General features: G+C 38.5%; 1 protein-coding gene across 5 annotated transcripts in view; it reads right to left on the reverse strand.

Annotated features, from left to right (window-relative positions):
- Positions 1-17,688, reverse strand: part of GBE1 (1,4-alpha-glucan branching enzyme 1) — a 266,685-nt gene that overhangs the window by 191,245 nt on the left and 57,752 nt on the right. Inside the window, exon 1 of one of the 5 annotated variants that reach the window (XM_021933937.2) lies at positions 70-323. The exons of the other annotated variants lie outside the window; for them this stretch is intronic. Coding sequence (XP_021789629.1) covers positions 70-142 — 73 coding nt within the window. The 5' untranslated portion in view covers positions 143-323. Of the gene's footprint in view, positions 1-69; positions 324-17,688 lie in introns of those variants that run through there. 5 annotated transcript variants of the gene reach the window in all.

Below are 17,688 nucleotides of genomic sequence, written 5' to 3' on the forward strand. Positions count from 1 at the left end.
TATCATAAAAGAGAATGACAGCAAGATAGACAGACAGAGGAAGAAAATAACAAAAATAATTCATTTTACCAAGTAGCTTCCAGTATCTCCACAGAGAGGTAGACTTGCATACTCTACTTCCGTGCAGCAGCAGGTTTTCCATTTCACAGAGAAAACTGGAGCCAGGAGACAAGAATTTCCTCAGTTTTCCACTCTCAAACCTATGAACTGGTAAGTGCAGGCTCCTTTACCTCCTTTCCTTCAGTCTGTGAGAAAGACATGTTTTTCTCGTTGTTGTTTTGTTTTAGTTTGTTTGTTTTTCTCTTGTTCAAGGCTAATCATTTGATTCCATTCTTCTTCTTTTTTTTTTTTTTTTTTTTTTGAGACAGGGTTTCACTCTCATCCCCCAGGCTGGAGTGCAATGGCAGGATCTCAACTCACTGCAACCTCCGCCTCCCAGGTTCAAGCAATTCTCCTGCCCCAGTCTCCCAAGTAGCCAGGATTACAGGAGCCCGCCACCATGCCCAGCAAATTTTTGTATTTTTAGTAGAGACAGGGTTTCACCATGTTGGCCAGGCTGGTCTTGAACTCCTGACCTCAGGTGATCCGCCTGTCTCGGCTTCCCAAAGTGCTGGGATTACAAGCGTGAGCCTTCGCGCCCAGCCGATTCCATTCTTTTCTCTTTTGTACAATTTTTTTCTAATGTTCTGTTGTTTTCAAATATGCTCTCAACTTCTTTATTCTCAGCATTCAAATATGATGCATTGATGCATTGGCTTAAAGAACATTAACAACAGTGAAGAAAACCTCTCTTTTTGATTCAAGTCATTCTCTGGCTATCCTACCACTGACAGACCGATTTCCTGACTGCCATCTCTACTTCCTCATATCTCTTCAGCTGATAAAATGTTTCTGAGACACTCTGGCAAAGGTCACCGTAGACTTGTAAGTTTCCAGTCCCAATAGTTCTCTGCGGACTTCAAGTGGCGTGCATTTCCACTGGCATTCGAAACTCCTGCTTCCTCCTCCTTGGGTTTCAGTGATACCCACCTCAGTTGGATCTCTCAAACCACAACGATAAAGATGGGGATGAAAATGAAGGAGTGCATTTGAAAGCTACTTCACAGTTAAATTTGGTAAGACGACTGTTTGGTTATTAGGGGTGGCAGAGAAAAATAATGTTTCGCTTGCGTGGTTCTTTAAATGGGACAGAGAATATAAAGTAAGAGAGAAGGGAATTGTAAGAAACTAGAAGTAGTCATCGACAGCATCTACTACAACATCTACTACTGCAGGAAGATAAAGGAAGAAAAGATACCTAAATGGAGGAGGGAGGGAAGTAAGATAAAATAGCGAATGCAGGTACGTGGGGTACTAACCTCTACCATTATTTTTGTTTCTTATTGCAAAACAAGGATATATTCTGCATACAAAAAAATATATAGATAAATTTTAAAGACACTGGCCGGGAGCGGTGGCTCACGCCTGTAATCCCAGCAGTTTGGGAGGCTGAGGTGGGCAGATCACCCGAAGTCAGAAGTTTGAGACCAGCCTGGCCAACACGGAGAAACCCCATCTCTACTAAAAATACAAAATTACCCGTGTGAGGTGGCATATGCCTGTAATCCCAGCTACTCTGGAGGCTGAGGTAGCTTGAACCTGGGAGGTGGAGGTTGTGGTGAGCCAAGATCACACCATTGCACTCCAGCCTGGGCAACAAGAGCGAAACTCTGACTCAAAAATAAAATAAAATAAAATAAAATTTAAAGACACAAAAACATACTCAAACCACATCCACCTCTACATTATTAATGCCTTAGTATAAAATCTTCTCATTTTTTATTACATAGGTATTTATATACATATGCATGTGTCTATATAGTATAAAATATATATAAAAGTATATACATACTTCTTTTAACTTACAATTTTGTAACCTTTTGTCACACACTACACAGTCAGTGTCACCCATATTAATACATATTCATTTATTACAGTAGTTCCCCAACCTGGTTATCTTTAAAAGTTCGAAAACAATAAAGACTCTACTATAGATCCGTCAATCAGATCCAGGAGTGGATCTTTACTTTTATAAGCTCCCTAAATGTTTGCTATTCACACACAGGTTTTGTAACCAATAGTCTATGGTATCATTCTAGAAATCTGACAGAGAAATGAAAGAGGTATTGTCTTTCATTCTAATATATTTAGAGAAGAAGAATGATGAGCAACTTTATATGCAGAGGGAAATAAAGCAGCAGATGGAGAGGCTGAGGGGAGAAGAAGAGGTAAACAGATGTACAATATTAAGGACACAAAAGAAAATGGGATTCAAAGTATGGATCTGTGACAGTAATTTCTTCTACCAACTTTTGAAAGCACAAGGAAAGGATAAATAGAGACACGCAGACAGTTTTCAGAAAATGATTGGAAAGTCAAAAATTCTCCTTTCTGGTGGCTTCTCTTTTCTCTGAAAAGTCAAGGCAACTATTATGTGAATGAAAAATGAGGAGGCAGTAAAATAAGGGATTCTGAGGAGAGCAGTGAAACTGAAATAGCTACCATGGAGAAAGTTAGAAAGAGCAGGCTCTGGGTGTGCAAATGATTTCTGTGAAATGTTGATGGCCACGATTCTGTAGAGGCAGCAGTTCACATCTCTATGTGATTTCCCTCACTGTTCCCAGAAGCTATGCAAAAGCAGAGAAAAAAATCAGACATTACAGGTTTACAAGGTGAGCACGGTGGAAGCTCAAAGTTCAAAAGAGATGAAACGTTCAAAAAGAGATCAAGGGGTCTGGAGTAGCATCAAAGTAAAGTAGTCACGTCATGAAACATCGTAGATGGAGACGCCCCATTCCGTCTGGAGTATTTAGCATCACGGAGTTTCAAACAAAACAATTCTGCCATAGCAATCTTTATACCTTTCACACAATAAAGTTTGATAATGCTTTCCAAAATTCTCCTCATCACTCACCAGCAGCCTCATTCCACACCAAAAAATCTTGCTTGCTACTCCATCACTCTTCCTAAGCATATCAAAACCTCTAAAAAAGCAGAGTCATTCTAGCAGATCCGCAGATGCATGAGTGGAAAATAAATGCTTACTATTGTTACACAAAGTGTGGAAATAGTGTGCTACTCAGCACTACTGTGGATATCGCCAACTCGTGTATCAATGAAGAGTGATAACTCCCTCTGAACTCCCACAGTAGCCTACACCTACATCTACCATAGCACTTACTAACTACACTTAATACATTTGCTTATATGTAGCACTTACTACATTTGTCTATATTGATTTGTTTTTCCCTTCTTTGACTGCCAGCTTTCTGAAGGTAGGGATCAAGTTTTATTCTTCTTTGCACCCCAAAGCCTAATACAGAATCACCCACAGAGTAAGTACACAACAAGTATTTACTAAAATAAATTTTCACCTTTTTATGCCAAATGAAGATCATATTAAGCTAACTTGGCAACTGAACATGTAATAAAGAATACAATTCACCCAAAAAAACATTTCTTTTTAGTTCTGCAAATGAGCATAAATAGTATTCTTTTAATAAGACTCCATTATACACTAAGATTACATTAATAAGAATTATACCTGGGTTTAGCAAATAATATAAATGATTAAAATGCACAAAAGATCTAGGTGGTTCCTTTTGTTAACCTTTTCAATTAGTATGGGTCACTAACCAAATTATGTTGACAGAGATTTAAAAGCAAAAGTACAGTAATTTTAAAAAACATGAATGACATGAATGTATTTACTTGTATTTTAAAACAGATCTTAGTTTTCTTTTATGTCCTAAATGCCAAAAATAATATATATAATATATATCTAATACTATATATAAATTACACATGCAATTACTATTATGTATATGAACTATATCCATTCAACATATTAAATATCACCATTTAAAAAAACGAATCTTCTAAAATGTTCAATATGCTATTAATCTAAAAATTCACAAAATGCCAAATTATCTATGCCCAAACATTAGCAGCATCTAAAATAAACCTCTATATGTAATTTCTACATTTATTAGACATATAGGACATAATTTATTAGACTATGTTCCTTTTTTTCTGAAATCTAAAATCCAAGAAAATTGAATCACTTTTAAATGAACCAACGTGTTTATTAGATCTGTAGGGTGTAAGAAAACTTCAATTGCTACTCTGTGTCATGCTGATACAGGCATAAACTCTCAGGTTAAACTTCTCTCTTTGTAGTACAAGTTTCAATTTGGATTTTAAAAAGCTTGAGGCCATCAATTTTCACATCTTTCCTCACTCCCATTTCAGAAATCAGGGACCCAATTTTAGGAAAATACTGGCAACTTATATGGAGGCTTAAGATGTTCAAGAATAAATCTGACTGCCATTAGGGCAATTCCATTAAAACAAAGAACATTTAATGCACCAACAATTGTCATGTTTTCTGTCTTTAATGTAATAGCCATTTGTTTAAAGTCAAACAAAGTGAATAGTCATGTTTTCCTTAACTACTCCACTGATTAGATTTTAAGAACGCTTAAATTTGAAACAAAATCATTAAAATGTTTTGTCACTTTTAACTACTTCATAGAATAGCCCGCAAGGCCCTACGTCATCATCTCACACACAGCCTCCCATCACTGGCGGGCGAGTCCACTCTACCAGTTGTTGAACTAAGCTTCTTCCAGCCTCTCTTGACCACTGGCCATATTGAGGCAGCCAGCGGGGAAGGGTCCCCAGAGAAACTCCCACCAGTCTGCGCCCTGGGAGGAGTATGCACTGTGGTATGTTCCTGCTGGGATGTTAGTGTTGTTTGCAGTGGGGAGGAGCCTGGCCCCTCCTCTTCCTGGGTGGAACCTGGGATTCAATTCAAAGCACACCAGCAGGGATTCTGGCTTTGTGGAGGATCCCTGTTTCCCATTTTTTCCCTTTTTACCCAATAAAACTGTGCCTTACTCACCCTTCAAATTGTCTGTGAGCCTAATCTTTCATGGCTGTGTGACAAGGCCCTGTCTTTAGCTGAAGTAAGGAAAAGTCATGCCACAAGAGGTCCGCTACATAAACGTTATAAACTGAATGCTCTAGAAACAGAGAACTCTGTGCGTTCTCTGCGCCTACCCCAGGTTTCTAAGGAGCACAGTAAGATCTTCACAACTATGAAGTCCTGCCAGAAATAACTGTGTCCTCCAGAAATAACGTGGACTTCAGTTCTCTGACATCAGCTAGACACTCAACACCAACCAAAGTCATATGTACATCCCCTCGGTGCTAACTCTGTGTGTGCATACTTCGTCTCTAAATTCCTCTTATTAAGCTTCCCAAAGAAATGAATAAACTATATCTCAGTTGTAACACTATCAATCAAATAGGACAGGAAGAGCTAGATACAAAAACACCGACCAAAAAGCAGTAAGACAGATACTCCTCCAGCTCTGGTACTGGGTCAGGCACACAGCAAACAATAAATGTGCATTAAATAAACAGTTACCAGAACTACTCACTATTTTATAGTTACATGTACGTGCCTGTTTAAAACTACAATAGTAAATTTTTCCAATATATTTATGAAACATTTGCTAATCAATTAATTGTGATATCATTAGCACTTATCCTAACAGAATTAATAACTCCAAGTGAAACTAGGCCTCATAAAACTTAAAAAATTAGCACCAGGTGGCCCTAGATAGGGTCCCACCCTGCCTCGATAGGGTCCCACCCTGATAGGGTCCCACCCTGCCAATTCTGGGAAACAACCTCATGGGGTCCCACCCTGCCAATTCCGGGGGTCCCACCCTGCCTCGAAGTTCCCAGAATCAACAACTCCAGGAAAGAACCTCATAAGGTCCTGCTCTAACCAATTAGAACAAGACACCTTGCTCAGGCCATAGCTAGACCCAATTATTTTGCGCCTTAAGCTTTGTTTGAATTTCGCGCCATAAGCTGTGTTTGAACTTGTGTTTGCCTATATAAACAGCCTGTAACAAGCAGTCAGGGTCCCAGGGCCAACTTAGAGCTTGGGACCCTAGCGCGCTAGTAATAAATAACTCTCTGCTGTGAACCTCGTGTCGGTGATCCTTCGCGGCGACCCCTGCCCAGGAGGGAATCGAGAGTTCGGTTCTAACACATTGATTATGAAATGAGCTAGACTCATTGGCAGACCCCAGGGAAATAGCAGAGGATTGTACTCTGAAATAGGAAAATTTACTGAAGAAATAAAATGTTTTCTCGTTTACATAGTAGGACATATAAGTACTCATAAACAAACATTATATTATTTCCCTTGACATTTAACTTGACCACATTGGAGCCTATTGTGTTTTTATAGTGATCTTAATTAAAAATGAGGTACAGGAATGCCTATCTGGCTTTTCTATTACTAATTGGAAGAAAGAGGGTCTGAACAACTTTCCAAGGTTTTTCATTAAAAAATATATATATATATATTATATATATGTAAACAAAAATGAAACTGCCGTCTTACCTGTAACATTATTCACTGTGGACCAGAGAGCTCTCTTTCGTAAGTATTGTTGCCATTGTTTTTCCATCTGTGACTCTGTTCATCTTTTCCCTTCTATTGTTACTCATCTTCCTTTTTTAATTAAGATTTTTTTCATCGATTCAGACTCCAATAAATTGTATATTGATCTTTTACTCTGTGTCCTTGCTAAACTTGCTTATTGGTTCTTATAGTTTGTTGTAGATGTCTTAGGATTTTGTGCATTACAAGATCATGTCGCCTGTGAATATAAACAGTTTCACTTCTGCCTTTTCAGTGGCTGCTTTTACTTCTTGTACTTGCCTGATATCATGGGCCAGAATCCTCAGTCCAAAATTGAATAGAATTAGTAATCATGGACATCCTTACCTTGCTCCTAGTCAAAGGCGATGGTCACCGGCAACACAGTATTATATTATTTGTAGGTCATGCGGTGATGCCTCATAGGGTTGAAGAAGTTCCCACCATTCTTGTGTGTGTGCATTTATTGGTTTTTAAATAATGATACTTGATTTTTTCATTAAAAAAAACATATAAGCGATAAGTGACACAGCCCCCGGTTTCATCAGTCCCACAGAAGTCCTATTAGACTCCCAGGACGGACAAAAAATAAAAAGAGGCCAGAAAGGTGTCCATCAGTCATCGTCCCTGATTCAGGACAGTACGCAAAAAATCCTGCAAAGATCTTGACCTTCACTTGTATTGGTAAAAGCTGTCCTAAATCACTAATAATGGAGGAAATGGGCCACAAACCTTTTGGTATGGCAACCATGTCCTTTGTCCAGCCCCTGTACTACAACCCGATATTCAGTACTGCAACCTAGTCCGACTGCCGGAAGATGGCAAAATTCATAACAGAGACACAGATGAATATGGGGCTCTGATGCACAGCACAACTTCTGTACTCCTCCCAACACTTAACATCCGGACAATGCCCTATGCAAACCACGGATAGCTGCCCCCTGCTCCTCATCGTGGAGAAGCCCCAACTGCAGTGCTCCCTGTATCTTCCCCACCCTTGATCTCCTGAATAATGATCCTCAACCCAAGATTACCCACGCCCTGAACTTGAAACAAAACAGGACTCCTAACTCACAAAGGTTCCATCTCACCAAATCAGACAAGGCCAGGAATTCACCTCCTGCTGGTTATGCCTAGCAACAGGTCCTCCTTATTGCATATCAGCCTCCACTGCTAAGCCCATCAATTCCACCATCCTACTGGATGTGTATGGGAACAAATTCCTAATAAACTAATTCTAGCTTAAAGCTTTGTGGCCAGGAACCCTGCATAGGCCAAGTACCCCTAGTCATCAAAGTATATCTCTCAGACAACCGGCAGTACCTTGTTCCAATCACTACTTGGTCCTCCAGGTGAGGATTAAAGGCTGCCATCAATACCCCAAAATGTTTTTACAGCCACACCACCACATGTTGGTACAAGTTAAGGTTCCTCTACTACTTCATTGGACACTTTTGTCTCCAAAATATAAAAACTCTACATACCCAAAGAGAACTCCATTTCCCTACCTCGCTGGCCATAGGGAATTAGGGTAAACAGCTGAGTTAGGACCGGGACAGCAGCCCTAGTGCATGGTAACCATCATCTAATAAACAACCGTAGAGAGCCATAAATGAAGGACCCAGAGCCAGACAGAACACTCCATCACAAAACCAACAGCCCAACCTCCCTGTTCAATAGTTACAAACCACTATATCTAAAATTATGCTCTTTCAAAAGAAGGGTTTCTGTGCAGCCCTGAAAGAGCAACAGCTTCTTAAGATCATTCAGGAGTGGAAGTTAAAGATTCTCATGGCAAAACAAGTGGCCCGACAAAAAAAAAAAATCTCAGCAAAGTTGGCTTAAAATAGTACAATCAACCTCAATAGTCCCTACCTCAATCATCTTAAGATCCTCTATCCTGTTTCCATTATCTTGATTCTTTGGCTGTAGACATTTAACTGCTTATCGCCCTGTCAGTACTGACAACGATAGTACATGCTGGTTCTGACCCAACAATACTATCCTCAGGATTAAAGAAGAGTGCTCAAGACGGAGCCTCTGGACACACAAAAGAGGAGGGAATGAAATCAGTCTCATAAAACTTTCTGTGCCTGAGTACTGTATCCCATTAGGGTCCACCTTCCCCGAGGGAAATCCCACTCCTTGGATAGGGTCTCACTCTCGCCAATTCTGGAACAACTCATAAAGTCCCACCCTCGCTACCCAACATCCCAACCTCCTGTGTCTTGTCTAACCACCATCCAGAAGAACTTCATCCCACCCAACTAACTTATGAAGACACTTGTCCAGCCTGAAGAGACCCAATCATTTTGTTTTAAGCTTTGTTTGAATTACTATAAGCTGTGTTTGAACTCTGTGTTTGTATAAATGAAGCCTGTAATTAGGCGAAATAGGTCCCAGGGCCAACTTTAGAGCTTTTGGGACCTTAGCCATTAGTAATAAATAACTCCCTTGCTGTGAACCCTGCGGGTTTGATCTCAAGCACTTCTGCTCAGGAGGGAATCACCTATGCCCGGTTCAAATCACAAGTCATTCCATAACAGCATCATCACCATGAAAGGTATCAAAACTATGTCCTTTATGATGAAGAAAGAATAAAATTAGAAAGAACTCATTATAATTGCCTTTTATTATGTTTTATTTATTTCATTTTTTATTGTTCTTAATATCTGTTTTGTTTTATTAAGAACTTCTATTTTATTATGATTCTCTTTATTGTCTTGCTATATTATTGTCCTATGCTAGACATTACAATTGTCTGTAAGCATAATTAAGTCCTACTAACACAAAGCAAAAATGAATTAGTAAAGAAACATTTATGTGAACATACTAGATTCTAGGAACTATGCTAGCTCTAGCACACAAAATTTCATGTCATTGTATTTTGAAGCACTGCACACAGAAAGCTATTCCTATATGGCTGATGATGAAGATTGGCAACAAAATAAAGTCCAGATGAGGATAATCCATCTGCTTGCAACAACAATGGATTCCAGTTTTCTGTATGCCTAACATGACCATGCCTTCTTGTTCAGCCTCTGAAAGTGAATGAATCTTGATCTTAAATGAGAAAATATTAACAACTCTGTAACGTTGCAATTTCCTTCCAGTTAATGATAATATATTTACAGGAGGTTTCAGTCTGTGATTCCTCACCCTGTGAAGTGGAAGAAAAAGGAGAATAAAAATGGACTATTTTATAAAAAAGCTTTTCCTTTAAAAATGAAATGAAAATTATAGTAAATAGACAACTTTTAACAGTTTATTTTGGTTTAATATGTGCAATTACTCTGAGATATGTTATGCTAGTCAGCATGACCTAATCGTTAAAAAATTAATAATAAAATTTGAATTCTAAAGTTGGTTGGATGCAGTAGCTCACACCTATAGCCCAAGGAGGCCGAGGCAGGAGGAAGCCGTGGAGGGAGGGTCACTTAAGCCCGGGAGTTCAAGACCAGCCTAGGCAACATACCAGGACACTCCTCTCTATAAAAAATAAAAATTAATGGGGTATGGTAGCACGCCCCTGTAGTCTCAGCTACTCTGGAGGCTGAGGCAGAAGAATCGCTGGAGCCCAGGAGTTGGAGGCAGCATTAAGCCGTGGTCATGTACACCTTCCTAGGTGACAGAGCAAGACCAGGTCTCAAAAATAATAAATAATTAATTTTGTAAATAAAATAGTACAGTTGAATCAAGCACCTAAAGTAGTATTATTATTCATCTGGGTAGATCTTAGGCAAAAGTAAACCAATAAAAGAGAAAACCCTACTTCTGACTTAGTAGCTATTAGAGGAAGGGATCTATAACGAGTTGATGGACAGGAGCCAAGGGTGTGATCATAGATTGGGGCTGTGGCAATTGCTCTGAAGTTTATTACCCATGCCTACTCCTATGACTTTACCCGGGTGGCAAAACTGCCAAGACCCACACAGCCCAGACTTCAGCATCTTCTCACAACAAGGGAGACCCACATCCTGAAACCAGGTGATGCAGAGCCAGGAGTACAGTGAGGACTGGTAGTTGGCCACACATCCTTCTACATTCATCACATTTTTATTTTTAATGCCTTGGATTAAAAGTGCTCAATCAGATAGGATCACAGAGTAAGTTTGGAGCCCTCTAATTTCTTCTAATTAACCTAAAATGATTACATAAAGGGGAAGTTTGCAATTTGGCCAACTAATGTGCACCATATACAGTCTCATTTATGTTTGCTTTTCAACCTCAGTAACTTCATGCTTCATATGCTTTCACTTCAGAAGAACAATGTCCACTGGGCAGTATTATGAATAAAAACCCACCCCATCTGGTGAAAACATTAAAACACCAGGAAATATAGCTATGTGTGCTAACGAGGTGTTAGGAGTTGAGAATGCAGAGCCCCCTTTTGCTCTCAGTTTTTAGTTTGGTTTGCTAAGTTTGGTAACGTTCTCCATCAGGAAAAAAGTGAACCATATTTTGATCCAATATACTGTTATAAAATGCTTTCAGAAACTTTCTTTATATGTTCATTGTAATAATTCAATTAAAATGTGCCTTTTTTGGGCTAAACTTTATAAAGAATTCCTATTAAAGGCAAGTACTGAATACAAGTTCAATACAAACTAACTATAAATTTAATTTAAGATTTTAAACCTATTTCTAACTTAAAGAAAGGTTAAAGCAATCTACTTTTAATTAAATATATCTATGGCAACTTAATTTTAAATCTTAAGGTTTTGCAACCCAATTTTTCACGATAAGAATATTACTAAAACTCATCTGCATTGAATGACAATCTTCCATTCCTCTCGGCTCTGACTCCATTATCTCTCTCATGGGAATGAATGCTTTGCTATGACTGATGATGAATAAGATATATAGGACAAATGATGCACTTTTTTCATTTAAAAGACTAAAAAGGAAATTCACTTTAGTCTCCTTTCTGCCTAGTTTCATTAAAATCTAAATGCAGCTATTCTAAGAGGTTTTTTCTAGCTCAGATCAGCTTGACAAAAAAGGTCTCATGTATCATTTAAATCAATTACAGATTCTCTGGAAATATACCTCAAACTTTCAGTTCAACAGTTTTGGTTTAAAAATAAACACATAAAATATTACCAAAAAAAAAAAAAAAATGCAATCAAACACAATCCTCAAAAAACAGTGTCCTAAAGGAGTATATGGTTTATAATTACTATTAAATTATATTCCAAGATTTATTTTTTGACTTTAGAAAGTACTTAGGAAAGTATCCATTTATAATTACTTCCTAACATATCTTTATAAAATTGTATCTATTTTTATATTAAAAAATCATATAATGGCCACAACTACTTATAATAACATCAAAATTTCAATTTAATGGTATTAATATATGAGCTCAGGCAATGACTGCTGGTTAGGAAGAAATCACCCATTTCCTCTGCTAGGTGAGAAGGTTATTGTCCCTCTTGTGCATTGCTTGAATTTCCAAGACTTACTTAGCACGGTATTTGGCACACAGAAGAGACTCAATAAATACTGTTACTTAAGAGAAGGAAAGCAGGGGTAGATGATAAAGAAGCTATTGAATTTAAATTCTGGATCTTTCATATAGTCTTCTAATACCAAGAACCCTAACAGATTTTTGAAACACACAAACACACATATACAACCACCTATATATCATATATATATATATATACTATATGTATAGTGAATTAGATGTGAATATCAACACTATTTGGAGGAAAATACAATTTTAACAGAGTAAGCACTTTATTTTAAGATTATATTCTGTAACTACAGGAAAAAAGGAACAGAATAAAACTTTGATATTACTTGTCTAGAGTTTAGGTGTACTGGTAATCATGTATAAATTGTTTTAGATATTTCAGAAGTCTGTGATAATTGCTACAAAGTTAATTTCTTGCTTCATGTGAATTAAGAAATAAAGTACCATCTTCTTTTCCCTAAGAACCCAGAGCCTTTTTGTAAGCCTGAAACTCTTTTTAACACTAGTTACCAGGCTTGCTGAGGATTAAGATGGTCAAAGCGATATCTAAGAAAAAGGAAGGATGGAAGGAAATGAGGGAAGGGGGGAGAAAAGGAGTGGGAGGTACAAAAGGAAGAAAAAGAGAGGAGGAAAAGGAGGAGCAAGGGAGGGAGAAAGGGAGAAGGTGGGAGAGAGGAACAAATGAACCAAAAATGTTTTCTTCCTCTTTGAAGAGAAAGATACATAACAGGATGTACAAATGTAGCTATTTAAAGAAAGCAGGGGTCACTTAGAAGCAAATAAAATCAGAAATGGCTCTGGTGATTTATGTTCTTTTGACACAGCCGCTTCAAGAGGCACAGCCTTACTCTAGATTGCAAGAGTGAGCACAGGAGGAGGGGTGAATCCTCCAGCTCCCCCGCTCCATCTACTCTCCAGTCTTCCACTAGTGCCACCCACTAAACCAACTCAACAGATGCAGAAGCCACGGGAGCGCGGCTTGGAAATGTGGAGAGGACGGCAGAGAAGGATGAGTGAAAGGATCACAGGGCAAATAAGGAAATGACCAACACAGCAAAACAGATGAATTTGGAAAGAGCATCAATAACCAAGACAACCCAAGAGAATCAAAACTATATTGTTACCCAGTGTAATGCCCATGTGACATAGCTGAATTTCTACCCTGCCCTAACTCTGCTTATCCTTAAAAAACAGGATGCCTGCGATACAGTTTCCTTTGCAGCCAGACTAGCTGAGACTGGTTAGGACCAAGACAGCCAATGGAAGGACGTCAGAAAGACCTCAGGCTTCCTTATAATCTCATTTCCATGCTAAATGGCACTCCCATCAGTGCCATGACAGTTCACAATCGCCACGACAATGACTGGAAGAGGCCATAAAAGGACAAAAAAGGCAGCACTCCAGTTCTGAAATGTTCACCGTCCACTTCCAGAAAAATCGTGAATATTCCTTTTGCTTTTAATGTCGAATCCCCTCATTAGAAAAACACTACATTTTAACCCCCTCATCCTTCACTATTCGAGAAGTTGATGTGTGAGCCAAGCTCCCTCTTCTCAATTCCACAGCCACTGAATAAAGCCTGTACTACTTGACACCCACTTTAAGTTTGCATATTGGCTTGGCAGCACCAAACATGGAAAGACCCCATTTTTGGAGGGGACTGGCCTTGTCAGTAATCCACACAAAAATGTGTGCACACATTTGCATAACAGTATAATTCACAACAAACAATAGAAACAACCCAAATGACCATCTCCTGAGTAATTAATAAACAAAATGTGGACTACCCATACAGTGTAATTTTATTTGGCCATAAAAAGTACTGTTACATGCTACAAAATGGATGAACTTTAAAAATATTATGCTAAATGAAAGAGGCCAGACACAAAACCCACATGTATGATTTCATTTATATGACATGTCCAGAATAGGCAAAGCCATAGAGACAGAAACTAGATTAGTGGTTGACAGGGGCTGGTAGGAAGAAGAGGGGAACTGGAACTAACTACTAACGGGTATGAGGTTTCTTTTGGGCTGATGGAAGTGTTCTGAAACTAGACAGTAATAATGGTTGCACAACATAAAAAGTATAGTAAAAACCACTGAAGTGTGTACTTTAAAGGAGTGAATGTTATATGAATATCCTTTAACTTTTAAAATATTAAAATGAAAAAGGAAGAAACAAAATAAATACAAAAAGCGAGAGTATTAACAGGCCTGCAAGATTTGGGTTAAAACTCACTTATGTGTCCATGGTTGTTAAAAGGCAATGGCATCCATATTGAAGGTCATTCATTCTTGCTGAAAAAAAATGTGGTATTATTTTCACCTTCCTAATCGCTAAATAACACATTTGAAGCAATTCTGCCACTGATTTACAAGCGAGTAAGATGGCTAAGTCATTTTTTCAGGAGTCCATAATGGGGGGGGGGGGGTCTCTGGCAGTCATAATTAAAATGAATACTTTCATAGTTTTACATGATGAACTGGCAAGCTATAATACAAAGAAGCAAAAGTTTCCTTTCCTCCCCCCCGAGATCTATTCTAGTTTTTTTCTTAAAAGAAAATAGTTCAACAGGGGTTGAAAATATAAAGAATACAAGACAGTAATAGGGAAAAGAGGAAAATAATTTGAAACGAAGAGAGAGCTACAGATTCAAAGCTTGACAATAAACCAGACCAAGCGTCAAGACTAGTCAGTGAATTCCAGGTCACCTGCATGAAACAACTGCCTGGACGAGCAAAACAAACAATGCTGTGCACCTGTGACAGATCTACCACGTTTCTGCAAACCTCTTCACAATGCAAAATGGTGCTCAGATAAGCTACCCGTGGCACAAGAAAGAAAGTATCAACAAATTAAATGGAAACTGCCTTAAACGTCTATCACAAGTGACAGCTTCTTAGAATAATGCAATCTGAACTTAAAATGAATAGTTTTGTTGTGATCAAGATACAAAAAATGTTGATATAAGTTGTAATCAGTCACACTTGGGGCTAGATGTGACTGTTATAAAATAGAACATCACTTCTCTAAGAAAACATCTCACTTGATAAGAGAATATGAATAATGCACTTTCTTTGTGTAAGTAAATGGTGAGTTTCACAAAGCCAACTTGATAGATAAAATGATGAAAATTTAAAGACAACTGCTAAAGAACAACCATAAACAAGGTAGTTTTACAGACATTAACTACAAGTGAAATACCAAAACTGAAACCTAACAAAAAGCCCTGTATTATCTACAGAGCAGAAATTTTGAACAGAATATTTTTAAAAAGCAATATGAGGCTAGAAAATTTATATTTACGTTACACGGTTCAAAATCTACTTTCTAGCATTAAGGTCCATACCAGGAAAAACTCTCAAACCACGTTTTTCCTGTACTCTGACACCACAACAATCGTCAACACAGAAGAAGACTTCTGTGACCAAAGGTGTGGGAATTTCTCCCCACCATCAAGCAGCAGACACCAACTGGGTATCCTCCAGTTCAGTCCTGACACAATCTACCAGGAGACAGTGTCAGATCCCACATGCTGGGGGCTCAGTCCCCAGGGCTGCCCCTCACACCAATAAACACCAGTCACAAGCCTGGGCCTCCGGTACTTCAAGTTGGGATTCCCATGGTCCCCTCTTTGGGTTCAATTAGTTTGCTGGAGTGGCTCACAGAACTCAGGAAGGCACTTACTTATGTTTACCAGTTTTGTATAAAGGACATTGCAAAGGATACAGACAAAGGCATGCATAGGGTAAGGTATGGGAGAAAGGGCAGACAACATCTTTTTCTTTGGGACGCAGTCTCGCCCTGTCGCCCAGGCTGGAGTGAGTGGCACCATCTTGGCTCACTGCAAGCTCCGCCTCCTGGGTTCACGACATTCTCCTGCCTCAGCCTCCCGAGTAGCTGGGACCACAGGCACCTGCCACAATACCCAGCTAATTTTTTGTATTTAGTAGAGACGGGGTTTCACCGTGTTAGCCAGGATGGTCTCGATCTCCTGACCTCGTGATCCGCCCGCCTCGGCCTCCCAAAGTGCTGGGATTACAGGCGTGAGCCACTGCGCCCGGCCCAGGGCAGACAACTTCTATGCCCTCTCCGGGCAAGCCACCCCAAGGCGTTCAGCTCTTAGGAAGCTCTTAGAATCCAGTTCTCTTGGGTTTTTATGGAAGTATGCCTCCCCCAGGGTATGAAGCAGGACCCTCTCAGGGTAGAGTCTTAGCAAACACAATCAGAAAGGTGGGGAAAAATTAGAGTCCTGCCTTGGAGTGGGTGGAAGGAAGGCAGAAGAAAGATTCTGTTTCCTGAGGCCTACCCTTAAAGGCTAACACACCCAGCATTTTAACGAAAGACTGTAACAAGAGATATGGGAGTTATGAGCCAGGAACCATGGATAAAAACCTAATATATATAATTATATATTATATTTTAGGTATGATATCTTAGGTATGATATCTATTAGGTATATTACTATTATATATTATATATATAAAATTTTATATCTAATATATATTAGGTATATAGAGATATAGATATAGATATGTATATATATCTTACAACACCACAAGATCTCTAACAGCAATCTCCTAAAATCCCAGAAGGTAAAGATGCTTTCAGTAAAAATAATCCCATTACGCATTATAACAAAGCTCCATGATCCAGCACAATTGGGCCCAGAAGTTGGTATCTATGTTGAAAATATTAGTTAAAAGAGGGAATAATAAAGTACATACATACACAAAACAGTAAACATGTTATTTTAACTTAAAACATAAATATAAATATATATTCACCCATGTTGTCACATAAAACTAAAGTCTGGGTCCTCTGATAAGGATTTTGTAACATCCTTTCTTGTATGAACATACATCTCCAATGCAACATTTATAATCCCAACTCCCTCTGGACAAAAATGAACGAAAACAAAAAGACTCATGTAAAATAATCTACATGTAAAATTCAATTAGGTTTCTATCTTTTTTTTAAGTTCACTTAAGCATACTTAATTCAAAATACTTTTTACAACTTATCCTTACTGAGATTTTCCCAACATGCAGTAACTTTCGTTCCTGTTACATTCATAGATCATCACTTTATGTAAAATTGTTATAGAATTACAATGTGAAAAAATAGCATTGATGGGATTGGGGGGAAAACTGACACACAGTATAACTGGTAGAAGCAGAACTGTATGGGAGAAAGTAGTAGTAGACTATAGTCTACTACCTGTGCTCAGTATTCTCTGGGAATCAGTCAGCAGCATTCACAATGAAATCTGTTAAGCAGAAGTAAGTTCACTACGTCTAGTAAACAGAGATTGGTTAAGTAAACCTCTGTTGTACATATACTCCATTGAAAGTGAACAACCCATTAGGTAAAACAGATTAAGGTGGTGAGAGCAACAACATCAGGCTGGAAAGCCAAAGGAAGTACTGAAAAACCTTCTACAAAACAGTATTTGCTGAATACTTACTTTAGGTTCACATATGTCAATGAGGTCACTTCTCAGCATAGGTACTGGTTTGGTTAACAAACCTAAAGCCTTCTTTTTGCACCTTGTAGTTTGCTACCACTGTGCCAAAAGAAACATTATCTAGAATTCCAAGACTGCCTCCAAAAACTTTCTTTCTAGGAAAAATTTCCAATAAACCTAATTGAAGGGAAGCCACACAACAAAAATGCATTTACAGAGAACCCATGGGGAGTTGA

The sequence above is a fragment of the Papio anubis genome, chromosome 2 (assembly GCF_008728515.1).
Source record: "Papio anubis isolate 15944 chromosome 2, Panubis1.0, whole genome shotgun sequence".
Classification (NCBI taxonomy): domain Eukaryota; kingdom Metazoa; phylum Chordata; class Mammalia; order Primates; family Cercopithecidae; genus Papio; species Papio anubis.